Source organism: Palaemon carinicauda, chromosome 17, assembly GCF_036898095.1.
Source record: "Palaemon carinicauda isolate YSFRI2023 chromosome 17, ASM3689809v2, whole genome shotgun sequence".
NCBI classification, from domain to species: domain Eukaryota; kingdom Metazoa; phylum Arthropoda; class Malacostraca; order Decapoda; family Palaemonidae; genus Palaemon; species Palaemon carinicauda.
This window is the reverse complement of record NC_090741.1, coordinates 106,238,531-106,254,394: the sequence shown is the minus strand read 5'-3', so window position 1 is coordinate 106,254,394 and position 15,864 is coordinate 106,238,531. Positions and strand designations below refer to the sequence as shown.

The 15,864-nt window shown below is 33.0% G+C and overlaps 1 protein-coding gene across 3 annotated transcripts in view; it reads left to right on the top strand.

Annotated features, from left to right (window-relative positions):
• Positions 1-15,282, top strand: part of LOC137656891 (serine/threonine-protein kinase MAK) — a 120,453-nt gene extending 105,171 nt beyond the window's left edge. For 2 of the 3 annotated variants that reach the window (XM_068391271.1, XM_068391272.1), the window contains exons 8-11: positions 2,311-2,412; positions 4,865-5,364; positions 9,926-10,106; positions 11,905-15,282. In XM_068391271.1, coding sequence (XP_068247372.1) covers positions 2,311-2,412; positions 4,865-5,364; positions 9,926-10,106; positions 11,905-11,917 — 796 coding nt within the window. In that variant the 3' untranslated portion in view covers positions 11,918-15,282. The remainder of the gene's footprint in view (positions 1-2,310; positions 2,413-4,864; positions 5,365-9,925; positions 10,107-11,904) is intronic. The other variant, XM_068391273.1, reaches the window with a different exon arrangement.
• The last annotated feature ends 582 nt before the right edge of the window (positions 15,283-15,864 follow it).

Below are 15,864 nucleotides of genomic sequence, written 5' to 3'. Positions count from 1 at the left end.
AGATTTCCGTTTGGAATGCGTTGAATTAATTCATGGTGATGAATTGATTTTTTGAATTCATTCATGGTTTGGAAAACTCTCAAGATGAAGTATGGCAAATCTAAAGAATAAGAAAAAGGAAAAGAATGAGATGAAGGATGATGAGGAGGAAAAGAAAAGGAAGAAGATAAAAAAGATGGCAAAACTTAAGGCAGATGGAGAATAAGAAGAGATTAACTCCTAAAGAAGAAGAAAAAGAATAAAGCTTACGATTATTTCATCATATTCGGGATGCGGGATGGTTATCTATTTCTCTGCTTCACAAATCTATTATACTTTTTTTTCCACACATTGAGCTTAAATATGAATAACAATGACAGTCTACAGGTAACAAACGGCATTTAGACTAGCCGTCGTCCAATCCGTGCTAGCCCCTACCACCACGGGCTAGAGCTCTAGAGCTGTGGAAAATGAATGTACCGTGATCTGAGCTTAGGGATGTTTCATACCCTGCCATCTCGACTCTCTCTTATATTACCGTCCTTCTTAGCAGTATTTTTGAACTAATGATAGTAATGATAATATTATTCCTCCCTTTTGGAACGAACCTAGGACTCTGTTGTAATTGAGTTTGTGTATTGACCTTCATCCAATAACGAAATTACACTTTATAGGTTGTGGTGACCTATTTGAAACATCCCTGCCTGATGATTTGTCGGACTGGGGTTCGAGTCCCGCTTTAGCTCCATAGTTTCTTGTATTGTTTGCAACATCAGCATCCTTGTGATCTAAGGATGGTTGCTTTGGGGGAGCCTATAGTCCTGTTGAGTCATCAGCAGCCATTTCTTGGCCTTCCCTGGTCCTAACTTGGATGGAGAGGGGGTTTGAGCGCTGATCATATGTACAGTATATATGATCAGTCTTTAGGGCAATGTCACTGTCCCTCGACTCTGCCATTCATGAGGGGCCTTTAAACATTTAAACCTTTAAACTTGATTGCCATAGGAATGTAACTTGGTTCAAATTATCTCAGAGAGAAGTTTGTTTAAAACTCATTTCAACTTTGCAACACTAGTGTGGAGTCGGAATTGCAGTTGAATTGTTGTAGGAGGTTGCAGTGTTAAATCGATAGCATTCGCCTTAGTACTCTCTTGCTCTTTCTTACATACGTATAAACATTTCTACTTTAATATAAACTTTCTTCTTTCTTACGAATATCAAAATGTTGATGATAATTCCTATTTTGGGGAGAAGGAATATTTTTAACATCTTATATTTCACTCAAGAAACAAATAGTAATTTTATAGTTCATTATTGAAATAATGTAATGAGAAGATCATTATTCCTTATGAAGTTAAACAGACTTTATCGTAACTTTTAACTTGATTACCACGCTTTAAAATGAAGGTTTATTTCGACTGAAAACAAAGCACATAAGGTTCATGATACTTCAGATTTCTTGTACATTTTAACGTCTCATTCAGCTTTTCAAACCCCGTTTAGAAACTTCTTCCTAAATCTAATATGGGTAATGCGTACTTCTTTGGCTGATTCTACCACCTCTTTTCTTTGGAAGTAGTATTGAGTGCAGTGTGTCTGGTGCAACTCACTGTAGATGGTTACGAACGATAACTTTGCTGTGTCCCTTTGTATCTCTTTCCTCCTCTCGCTTTAGGGACTTTCCACTAAGCGGTCTAATTTCTCTTATTTTCCTCCATTAATAACAAATTATGTGAGAGGTGGGATAGGAAGCTCTGCAGTCTATTTGATGTTAGTTTTTTTAATGGTTCCCAACATCGTCAAATGTAGCGGTATGATAAGGGAGGATTGAAACGGCAAAGCACCAACCCTAAGGACGTAACGTACCCTCTTGAAGCTCAGTAAAATACAAGGGACTTTCGATCTGTGTACTTCACAGATATCACTGTTAAGATAGACTGACTAGATGACGAATAATCTATATCTATAACTCATTGCCTGGAGATTAACATTATTACACACACATTGAATATATATATATACATATATATATGTATATATAAATATATATACATATATATACATACATACATACATACATACATATGTATATATATATATATATATATATATATATATATATATATATATATATTACCACTGCTAATAGAATGACTATGGTAATAAAACGCATTGTATTTCATTCCATAAAGATATATATCACAATAGAGAGTGACTTATTCAAATTCCTTTTCAGAGAGAGAAATAATTATAGAAATCTTTTCCACAGAGAAATTGATCCAAATCCTTTTCTCCAGAGAGTAATAAATCCAAATCCTTTCCCCCCGACAGGTTTCCTTATTTCAAGGATCAAAACCAGGATATGACTAATTTATCCCTCGCTTTGGCAAACTCTCGGATCTCAGAACACTACGGAAAGGAGGAAAATCGTGGGTAAGTTCCTCTGTTTCTGTGGACAGTAAAGATACTCATTTGATGCTTTTCAATTATGAAAAACTATTTATTCTAATGCGAGATAATAGATTATTCTTGTTGGTTTCATGAAAAATAATTTTATTTGAACAAAGGGATTTATTTATTAATAAATGCAGTTTGAATATTAGAATTAGCTTGCTATTTTCATTAAAATGAATTATTTAAATATGAAAAAACTCGTGATTTAATATTGATTTTAAGAAAAATCTTAATAATTTGGTTACTGATATTAAAACCAGATATTTAAACCAGAACTAGTTTTATTTATGATAATTTTTCGTGAAATGAAGGTTTTGGTTTTTTTATTGTTGTCATCAAAATCAGTTATTCGAATAAAAAAAAATCATTACAAATTGTAAAACTATGTGATTGTTTTTAATGTTAACAAAATTAGTTACTGGAGATAGAAACGTTTGTAGCGTATCATTACCTATAATTAAAACATTTTTATAAAAAGATTTTCATTATAGATATTAAAGTTTTTATTTTTAGTTCACCTGTGGTAACTCTAAAAAATCATTACGAAACCTACTTGTAACCGCTATGAACTATAGGGATGCATCAGGCATTGAAATAAGAATTAGATAAATACGTTTGAAATTTATTAGTTATTGTAATAAGTTCCATCAATTTTATAAACCAATTTAGTATATATTATCTTGTTAAACGGTAGTTTAAAACATAAGTAACATAATATCTTCTAGTTATATCAAACAATATAGCTAATACTAAAATATTGATTACACTTTTTTTGCATATCTAATAACAATTTTTTATTTTACAGATTTTTACTGTTTATACAGATTATGAGCATAGAAGAAACTCTTATTTAGATTCACGTCGAATACAGAAATAAAATTAATCGAATCATGACAAGTGTTAATAGATCACATCAAAGAGAGCGATAAAGAATTAGTTTCTTTAAAATTTGTAATAGGATGTTAAAAATTGTACTCTACGGGTTATGGTCACCATATTTCAATTACGATACTCTGCCTTTGACATTACTTCGTAGGTCAACATAACATTAATAACAGCCACATAATGTATAATAATTATGTTATCAATTATATAAGTAACTGTCTTATATTGTATATGAATTAAGATAAAAGCTTTTAAACAGATTTCTTGTAATGGAACATTGTATTCCAATTATGAGCCTCCGCTATTAGAACCCGTTCGTATATTAAAATCAATTTGAGTGGCTAATAGAAATTTTTCTTTTAAGCTATCGGGAGACAGTATTCAATACATAAAGACCTAAATAACTTTAATTCTTTTAAGCTTTAGGGATACAACATTTATTACGTAAACGTCTAAATTACTTTACTTTTGTATGCTATTTTTCTTAAAGTAATCATATCTCAGTTAGATTGTATATTGGCACTTGGCTTGTTAGAAAATATAATTTATTTTTTTATCTCTCCTTCATAGTTGAGCATACAGCTAGTTATTCACATATACCTTCTACTTTAGAACTTTGTAATTTCTTTTTATGTATTTCAGTTAGTGTTTCATTTCTAGGCTTAGATGCTTCTTTTTCTCATTGTAGTTATTTTGACAGACATCCAATGATGATAATGATAAAATCTGAACTCTAAAGAGGGAAGTCATGTATTCTCAAAATTTTAGTATTTCATGGCTTGCCAAATAGCTGGGGCATACTTTTCCATTTCATAAATCAAAAATTTAATTTAAATGGAATGAAATCCAATAAGGTGGACATTAGAAGACTCTAAAGGTCAGGACAAAAAAAATGGATATTCCAATATTACTTGTTTTTTAAATCATATCGGCAGCTCATTCATTGTATTTACTATATCTAGTCTTCGAAAATAAAAGGTCAAAGTCAAAGAACAAGTAACATTCTTTGATTACACTCTCATGACCCTGTAAATGATATTGACCTTTTATATTGACTGATGAGTGTTTCCGTTTACTATGTAGTTACTTGTAAAGTTAATTTACTTCATGATTTAATAACTCACCTCTACGTTAGGACTAGTTATGCACTGAGTCAAATATCATTTAATATTTAGTATATTTTACATATATTTCACTGTATACATACTACCTCATTTAGTTGAGAATTATAACAGTTATGTGGCTTGGTTTACTTTTAATTACCAATCGTTATATATGTCTCAGTTTAGCTTTTAATTATTTGATTTTCCTCATGCAAAATCAATGTGACTATTCTAGCAGAGAATTTACCCATGCATTTATTTCACATCAGTTTTAATTTGCCTAAGTACATATCCATTTGACTGGGCACAGTTCAAATTAGTAATTAGTTCCTATACGTGGAGAATTTTAAGCAATTAGTTATTTACGTTTGCACGCATGGTAATGGTGTATTCAAGCACTAACCTCTGCACCACTTTTACCTGTACGTCTCTTTCGTTTCCAGCAGGGCAGGCCGGTCCGACATAAACGCTATGCTTAAGGCTGGAGGAGGAGGCGAAGGAGGCGCAGACGATGCTTCTGGAGGCGTCACCATCGGCAGAGGTGGGAAGCCCAGCGTCTCATTCGGTCCTGGGGGAGGAATCTCCCCTAAATTCAGCATTAACAACAACAACAATAACAACAACAACGACAGCGCGGCTTCACACTCGAATGGGATGAGCGCGCACCGGGCTAAATTGGGCCTTAACCTCGACCTTGGCACGAAGGGTCACGACCCAACCGTCAACCCCCCTCCCTTGCACCTGCAACCGTCTGTGAGACGGCTTGGGGCGTTCGAGGGAGGCGTCTTGGGCAGTTACAGAACTTTACAAAAACCTCTTGTCTCGCACAAGGGCCCCCGAGAGAATACTTTTTTCCCCAGTGCCAAGTTTAGGTCGTACAACGACCCTTCCAACGCTTCCTCCGATTTGGGCGAAATTAGCATTAAAGGTTTTGGCAACTTGAGTAAGTAGGACTAGAACGTTTGAATCCCTTTCTCGATTAGAGTAGAAGCTCGGTCTTTAAAGTGGAACTCTTAGGAGCTTTTAGAAGGCAAAGGTTTAAAAAATGCAACTTATATGTTTAGACAACTTTAGTATGTATGAGTAGGTCATTTGAGTCCCTTCTCAAGTTAGAATAGAGATTTCATATTTATCCTTTGAGATCGTTCCTGAGTTAGAATAGAATTGGTCTTTAAGATATAACCATTGCTTTCAGAAGGCAAATATCAAGTGAAAAGACTTTATCATTATGTCAACTTAAGTAAGGATACGATCCTTTAAAATCCCTCTTCAGTTAGAATAGAGAATTTTCCTTGAAGGTAAAAATCTTGCCTCCAAAAGTCAAATATGTAGGGAAAGGTTACATTATTGCTATGGTGAACTAAGTTTAAAAGGCCTAAATAACAGAGTTTCTTAGGACTAACTTAGAATAGATATTTTACATGTAGAATCTTTTATAGCTTTATCATAAGTTAGACACTTGGGATGCTTTGACTACATGTCCCAGTAGTTCTTAAAACAGGTGTTTATAGAAAGGCATCTTGGTAGGAACACCGACACGGTGTCCTTTATAAAGTAAAAAAAAAGCACTCTATGTATTTTAACTTTAGGATTCTATATTTTATGACATAATTCTTTCTGGAAAAGGTACAAGTAGCTTTAGGATTGAATATTAAATACAATAATGTATATAAATATGTGAGCCAAGGTAGAAAAAAGAACATACACTGGGACTAGCTCTTTGAATACTGCTCTTAAGCTAATTATGAAACCTTTCCATTTAAAGGATATATATGGTTAACTTTGAATTCTACAACTTTATAAGATATTTATATTAATTTTGAATCATACCCCTTTTATATAAAATTCTAGGTTCAATTTAAATCCTACCACTTATAGAATATTTGAGGCTAATTTGAATTCTTATTCCTTTATAGAATTATTTGAAGTTAATTTTGGATTCTAACCCCTTATAGATTTTTATGTGAATCTTAAAATCTTTCCTATTATCAAATACTTAAATTTAATTTCAAAGCCTACCCTTTCATAGAATATTTGAAGTTAATTTTAAAACCTACCAGTTTAGATATGTTTTTAAAGTTAATTTTGAATCCTATCACCATATAGTCCTAGCCCTTTGTGAAATATTTAAGGATAATTTGAAATCTTATTCCTTCATAGAATATTTAAAATTAATTTTGAATCATACCTATATAGAATATTTGAGGTTAATTTTAATTCTTACCCCTTTATAGATATTTGAGGTTAATTTCGAATTCTACCCCTTTATCAAATATCTTATTCTGATTTGGAACCCTATCACTTTTTATAATATTTTAAATTGATATTTAATCCTATCCCTTTATAGAATATTTGAGGTTAAATTTGAATGCTACTCCTTTACATAGTAATTAAGGTTTATTTATGATCACCCCACATTTTAAAATGTCAGAGGTTAATTCAGAATGTTATAAATCTTTTAAAATGCTTGTGGTTAATTATAAATTCCTCCCTTTCATCAAATGATAACCCTAATAACATAATTTCTAAGTCATGAATTATAGACCTTAACTTTTTAAAAACAATTATACATAGTAAATTAAGACTTTTCTTGTAGTGACATATTACCAAATAAAAACAGGCTGAATAGGAAAAAAGGATAGTTTTAGCTAGAGTCGGTAAAGTCAAAAATATTTTCATGTATCCGGTGTCATGTCAAGGACGAGACGAGAAATTACTATTTACGTAGTTGATTAAGATTCCTTATGGAATAGTCTGTACAGATTTTTTTTTCTTTGTATTTCTTTTTATCCATAATTTTTGCATCGATTCCTTTACCTCTTCCTATTTCGTGTTTATTTTTTCCCAAACTAATTCCTGAATATCCTACAGTGGGTCGCTTTTGTCAGTCTATGGTACGCATTCTATCTTTTCTCCTGTCCACTGCATGGTTATCCCATTCCCTTCTCACATACATACATACATACATACATACATACATACATACATACATACATACATACATACATACATACATACATACAAAAGTAAACACCTTTTAAAACATATAATTACGCTTCTGCTTTAATATACAGAACCAAATAAATTTCAAAGGTATCCGACGACTGATATCATCTTTAAGCAACTGAAATTGCTTTTGTGGGCGAGGGAAAGTCATAGAAAATTGGAGAAAGTCATTTTTGCGTGGCTAGATATGGTTTCTTTTCAATGCATTTACCGTATTGAATTCTTCGGGTGTTCCTGTGTTGTGATTGGCACGAACACAGTCTTGGGTTATCTCCACTGGGTGATGGGAAATTTAGACTTGTTCAAATCATGAAAATAAATGCTATAAAATTAAATATTTTTTCGTGATGAAAATCATTTCTTGGCAGGAAAAATAGACAATTCCAGAATTAAATAAATCAATATCTTAATAGAACTGTAATAATCTTCTAATTGGATAATGAAAAAATTTACAAGTTAAAAATTAATCCAACATTTACCAAAAAGATAATTATATTTTACGAGAAAATATTAAAAAATCAATAAGCAAAATCATATTCAATAAATAATTCTTTTTTTCTAAATAAATATTATTTTTAGGATTGGAAATTCAGCTTTATTATTGTTTTGGGAAAATCAAACCTTCTATATATGGTAAAACAAGCTTATGGAAATTTTGCAATGATTTTACGTGGAAATTAACCATTTTCCTGATTAAAAATAATCCAAATTTTCCTGGAAAACCTAAACCTTTATCTGCTTTTTCCTATTTAACAAATTGCAAGCCTTTTCTTCGTGAGAAAATTAAACCTTTCTCTTACAAATCGGAAAATTCACAACCTTCCTTCCTTAGATATTTGGAAAATCGTGCCACGGTCGAGGTCATCAACGTCATCCTCTCAGATAGATGTTGTTGTTATTGTTGTTGTTAGTTGTTGTGATCACGTGTTGGGAAAATGAAATAGCCTTTGGACACAGCAATCCATCTGGCTCCCCCTTTCGTATGGCTTTGTGACTTCTGCTTGTGTGTTCTTCCTTTCTTTTTTTCTTTTTTTTAGTTTCTAGATCCTTTAAACTTTTACTTGCATTTAATTTTTGCCTGATTTTAGCTGCAGACTATTTTTTTTCAATCAAAGCACTTTCAACAGCCAAACTACTTTATATATATTCAGTACACTTTCCCTTTTCCACGAATGGAGAAGAATTTTCTATATATATATATATATATATATATATATATATATATATATATATATATATATATATATATATACATGTACATATACATATATATATATATATATATATATATATATATATATATATATATATATATATATATATATATGTACATATATATACATATATACATATATATATATATATATATATATATATTTATATATATATATATATATATATATATATATATATATATATTTCGTATATGTATGGGTATATATATTGGTGTATACATACATTATATGTATGTCTATGTATATAAATATTTATACATATATACATACATACATACATATATACAGGTATATATATATATATATATATATATATATATATATATATATATATATATATATATATATATATAACTTCTATTATCCCTTGTACTTTTGTGATGGCACATCACACCTTTGTTGTTCTCTTGCACAAAAATACTTGTTTCATTTGTATTCCAAACAGAGAAAGGTCCTCTATGGAATTGGTAACACTGTCGTTTTGTTTTGGTAACACCGATTTTTTCTGACCTGGCAATACACTTAATACCGAGTTGTGTAACACTGTTGTTCTTTCCCCTCTGATGCAACACAGTTTGGCCTCTGCGAAAAACAAATATTTTGTGCGTGAAATATTTTATAGTTTTTTTTTATATTTTGTATGTTAAATATACTGGTTTTTCTTACAGAATTTAGAATTAAACATAATTTTAACAGCTGAGTCTGAGTTTTTTACGGTGTGATATGTGCATGAGCATGATTTATAGAAAGAAAAAAAATTCATGTCTTGAGAGATATATGTATTTAACGATAAACTAATTCATACCAAAATAATGGGAAAAGCTTTCCCTGAATATATATATATATATATATATATATATATATATATATATATATTATATATATAATATATATATATATATATATATATATATATATATATATATATATATATATATTATATATATAATATGTATATATATATATCCATATAGGCCTATATATATAATATATATATATATATATATATATATATATATATATATATATATATATATATACACACATATATATATATATATATATATATATATATATGAACTGTGTATATGTATGCACTATCTATGCACATAAGCCTTTGTAATATACATAGATAAATCAGGTATTATTCTATCATTATCTCGATAAACAGTAGGTCTTCAACTTCCCTAATCTTCCATCTCATAAACTAATCTCTACTCAAAATAATATTTCCGTTCCTTTCCCTCTGTCTCTCCTCTTCAGGAGCCGTGAGCCGTAGCATGCCAGGCTCTCTAGTGTCCGTGCAGGGCGGAGTAAACCCTTCGACATACAGAACGCGCAGCTTCCCCAGTACCACCAACAACACGTCGTACTCCACGTCGGTAGCGAACCGTTCCAACAGTGCCAACCCCAGCGTCACCGGAAGAACGAACTGGGCTGCAAAGTAAGATGGATAAAGAGCCATTTTTTCACTTTTGTTGGTTTTTTAGGAAGGGTTATGTCAGGATATTTTGTTAGAATAGACACTTAAGTACGATATAAGATACAAAGGTAATTATATAGTGAATTAGATTAAAATGCAAATTGATAAACAGCTAGTAAAGTAATTTACTTTGTGCGTTGATAGGTAGATAGGTTTTAAGGTGTTGTGATATATATATATATATATATATATATATATATATATATATATATATATATATATATATATATGTGTGTGTGTGTGTGTGTGTGTGTGTGTATACACACATATATATATATATATATATATATATATATATATATATATATATATATATATATATATTTAGTTTCTACAAAGGTAGTAAAGCATGTGTCAGAAGAGGAAATGAAGTGAGTGATTTGTTTCCGGTGAGAGTGGGGCTGAGACAGGGATGTGTGATGGCGCCCTGGTTGTTTAACTTATATGTTGATGGAGTGGTGAGAGAGGTGAATGATTGAGTGCTTGGACGAGGATTAAAACTGGTAGACGAGAATGACCATGAATGGGAGGTAAATCAGTTGTTGTTTGCGGATGATACTTGACCGTCTAGTGACAGAATTTGGAAGGGTGTGTGAGAGAAGGAAGTTGAGAGTTAATGTGGGTAAGAGTAAGGTTATGAGATGTATGAGAAGGGAAGGTGGTGCAAGGTTGAATGTCATGTTGAATGGAGAGTTACTTGAGGAGATGGATCAGTTTAAGTACTTGGGTCTGTTGTTGCAGCAAGTGGTAGAGTGGAAGCAGATGTACGTCAGAGAGTGAATGAAGGTTGCAAAGTGTTAGGGGCAGTTAAGGGAGTAGTAAAAAATAAAGAGAGTTCTATATGAGAAAGTGATTGTACCAACTGTGATGTATGGAACGGAGTTGTGAGGAATGAAAGTGATGGAGAGACAGAAATTGAATGTGTTTGAGATGAAGTGTCTAAGGAGTATGGCTAGTGTATCTCGAGTAGATAGGGTTAGGAACGAAGTGGTGAGGGTGAGAACGGGTGTAAGAAATGAGTTAGCAGCTAGAGTGGATATGAATGTGTTGAGGTGGTTTGGCCATGTTGAGAGAATGGAAAATGGCTATCTGCTAAAGAAGGTGATGAATGCAAGAGTTGATGGGAGAAGTACAAGAGGAAGGCCAAGGTTTGGGTGGATGGATGGAGTGAAGAAAGCTCTGGGTGATAGGAGGATAGATGTGAGAGAGGCAGGAGAGCGTGCTAGAAATAGGAATGAATGGCAAGCGATTTGACGCAGTTCCGGTAGGCCCTGCTGCTTCCTCCGGTGCCTTAGATGACTGCGGAGGTAGCAGCAGTAGGGGATTCAGCATTATGAAGCTTCATCTGTGGTGGATAACGGGGGAGGGTGGGCTGTGGCACCTTAGCAGTACCAGCTGAACTCGGTTGAGTCCCTTGTCAGGCTGGGAGGAACGTAGAGAGTAGAGGTCCCCTTTTTGTTTTGTTTCATTTGTTGATGTCGGCTACCCCCCAAAATTGGGGGAAGTGCCTTGGTATATGTGTACATGTATATATATATATATATATATATATATATATATATATATATATATATATATATATAGGTATGTATATACTATATATATATATATATATATATATATATATATATATATATATATATATATATATGTGTGTGTGTCTGTCTGTCAGTATTTGTATAAGAATTAGTTATAAAAAGTCATTTACTCTTTTATCACTTGCACTAGCGTGTAGAATTTTAACTCCCATCCTTTTCAGGTACCTCAAATAAAGCAACGAAGGAAAAGACTTAATGGAAAGTAAAAATCCGGTGGAGAAACAACGGAACCCCAACACAACCACAACGACAACAGGTTTCAAAACAACAATGGCTTGAAACAATGCACATTTTTTATTTTCCTTTTTTCAAAAGAGAAAAAAGAGGAACAGTGCTCTTGACAAAATAAAGAGAATAAAGCATATTGCAAAATGTACGTCTCGTTGTAGTATCAAGATAGGAAACAAAAAGACTCTTGTGAGATAGTCCAAAGATGTATGAAGGCTTTTTGGTGAATTGAAAAAATAAAAGAGTTTTTAATTGATACATAGAAGCGATGATACATTATATGCATTAAACTATGGATCCAGGGAAGTTGACGAGGTAGGAAACGTGCCAAAACTATTGTGCCATCAGTTGTACCAACTTTGTCCCATTCTAATTATGCAACCATTAGTACCAATTATATCATTCCTCAATCACTTTTCATCAGGATATGATTAATGGTATTTTTAGATAAAATATATTAGTACATATCAACATTCCTACCATAACAAAGTCTCTCGCCTTTCTCTCAAGTAAATGATATTTAAATTGTGTGTTTTAGAACGGGTCTAGTTTAAGCAATATCACAAACTTTCCCTCATTTCAAACTAACACCGCTATATTAATCTGTTCTTTTAACTAAATTTAGACAGTTTAAAACTATTTGTTATAGGTTTACAGCTCTTTGAAGACTTTGATATCTAAAATCAACATTAAACTGACACCTACATCTAGTCCCATAGTCTCAACTAATGTTATGATGTCACATTTCTTATGATGACGTCAGTCACTGTCGTCACATCTTTGATCTCACCACATCTCTTATACCATGACATCTCCCAGACCTGTCTTAGATTTCTGAAATTCTGCGCGAAAAGTTATCCTTTTCAGAAACATTTCCTGTCATCATTACCCTCAGAGCGTCGATATGGCCCATTTAGCGTAGCACCAGACTGCGTAGGTACATTTAGAGTTTAAACAAGAGAAAGAAAAGGATAATGATTAACTTTAATAAAGGCTTGTTCCCTCCTTGGCAACCCTGGATCCGCCCTGATATCTGTGATACTTAGTACAATCTCTATATGGTCGCTTTTGCCCGGGACCTGTTCTCTCCGGACAACCCCCCCCCCCCCTCCTCCTCCCTCTCATCTCCTCTTCACTCCTTTTCCTCCAGGTCCCCTTCCCTCTTGCTATGACTTTCTTGTAAACAAACAAACTTTGAAGTAGAAGTAGTGCAGTTATGAATATCATGTAATTAGCCTTCACACTTCAGCCTGTACCTCACATATTAATCATGTACACCACAGAATATTCATATATGTAACTGTAAGTAACTATTGTATCTGCATTGAAGTTAATCATTGTAAATAATGCAAGATGAAGAAATCAAACTGGCGTCTCAAGGGCGCTCTAGGAAAGTGGCGTGTTATAGCGCTTCATCATCAGCATACACTAACAAATTTAAATGAGATTGCACTAAACACTGAAGAAAATACAGAAGTGAATGTAAACAAAAGTGAGCTGAATCAAATGCTACGAGCAATAGACATTTACAATCCTTGAAGGAAACCCTAACAATATTTCAGTTTCCTGTATAGAACGATTCTGATGTTGCAGTCTTTAGTGTTGCTATTTATATTGCAAAGAAAACTACATTCAAGCAGTGCACAAGATAGAAATAGGAATGGAATGTTGAATTGCTGTGGAGTGAAACTTTGTAAATGTCTAGGTGATGCATTCTTTGTGCTGAGGAACAAACGAATTTCTATACAACAAATGGCAAAGAAGGAGTCCGAAGCTATGAGTGTTGATGTTGGTAGCCGTCGTCAGTGTCCTTAAATTAAGTGTCCAGCTACGTTCAGTGTAAACACAGCTTCGGAAAAGCACAATCAGGAAGAAAATGCCTTGTTAATGTTTGTTTTCATTGTTAATTTTAATGATTACTTAAAGCAACTATTTTCTTAATAGATGAAGGCAGTGACAGTAAGAAATATTAATAACATGCTAACATTCAAAACTGAATTAGCCAGCTATTTCCTTCTACTTAATTTACGTCAGGATGTTAATTTCAGTCTCCCCCTTCTAATCCTTTAACTCTTCCTACTACTACTACTACTACTACTACTACTACTACTACTACTACTACTACTACAGGTATTGCTGTATTAGTTACTACTACTACTACTACTACTACTACTACTACTACTACTACTACTACTACAGGTATTGCCGTATTAGTTCCCAGGCTAAAACTAAAATTACAAAATTTGTTACAAGTTGTGTAGTGCTACACTATATTACATTCAGGACATCATCCAAATGCTCAAACCTCCTTAACTTGAACATTTAAGCCATGGCTCTCTCATACTGACAGAAGCTTTCTACTGTGAAAGATTTTCGAAGTGATGACACTAACGCCTACCAAGGTGGAGGGACGCCTGCATCCCATCACATGCAATAGATCAGCAGGCGAGTGAGGCATTGGCGTCCTAGGGGTGTTATTTGATTATATAGGCATGCCAAAATCACCTTCTTGAGGGAAATAGGTGTGTGCATGTGACTACCATCTGATGATTAATGACACTGAAGCATTGTTATTGTTTCTGTAGTAGAAGGGGTCAAAAAGGTACAAATGGAATAAGAAATAAAGGATGACACAGATTTTACATACTCTCTAAATTGCCTTGTAAAGTAGTAAAGCGCAATCATGATCCTGAATATTTTTCTTCGGAAATGATTGTCGGGCTTTTTTTATCATTGCATGACTAAGTTTGAGTATTAGAGAAGTTATACAAAAGAAAACTCATATGCAAGGCAATAACAGTTTTCTAGTGATTGCTCGAAAGTTTACGAACTTTTTAATAACTTTTTTATTCTCAATTAACAACTGACTTTTAAACCCCGTGAGAGAATCCCTCCACCCCCAAAGACTGATCCGAAATACATATCAATCAAGCTACTCCTCACATTTATTTTGTGGAAACCAGTAATGGAGCCCCTATAACAAGGCCTAACTATTGATTCTTTCCCTCCACCAGTAGGCTTTGGAATCCTCTTCCTGCTTCTTTTTTCTTGACTTTTCCAACCTTACTTCCTTTCAAGAGACTGAAATTCCTATCGTTTCCTTGTCGATTAAACCACAGTTATTTTGGCCCCTCCCGTTTCTCTTTTTCTTTCATCTTATTGAGAGATGAAACCCTTCATATCATCATACTATTTTATCCCTTTTGCACCCCGAACGTAGAAGCGAAAATCCATGTTACTGTTGGAATCTTATAGTGTGGTGTTGAGGTCTGTTTATTTGAGTCTGTACATCCATGCAATAAAAATCATTCTTTTCCAGTTGATAGTTTTATTCTCAACCATATCTAAGTTATAATGTAAATGTTTTATCTGGTGCAGCTTTTGGGTTACCACTCTCTCTCTCTCTCTCTCTCTCTCTCTCTCTCTCTCTCTCTCTCTCTCTCTCTCTCTCTCTCTCTCTCTCTCTCTATATATATATATATATATATATATGTATATATATGTATATATATATATATATATATATATATATATATATATATATATATATATATATATATATACAGTACATATAATATATATATATATATATATATATATATAGAGAGAGAGAGAGAGAGAGAGAGAGAGAGAGAGAGAGAGAGAGAGAGAGAGAGAGAGAGAGAGAGAGAGAGAGAGAGAAATGGTATGAGTGTTAGGAGGTGTGCCACAATAGCACCTTTCTTAAAACATTAGGTTATCCTCATATGGTAGCCCAAGCAGGCTCTACTTCACCACTGGCACCCCAACTATCCCATCCGTTGGCTTCAAGCACCGCACTCTGGAACACAGTTTCGACTGATGGGCTAAACCAAGACGTGATTGTTTCCGCTGTCTAGTGGATTAGTACCTAG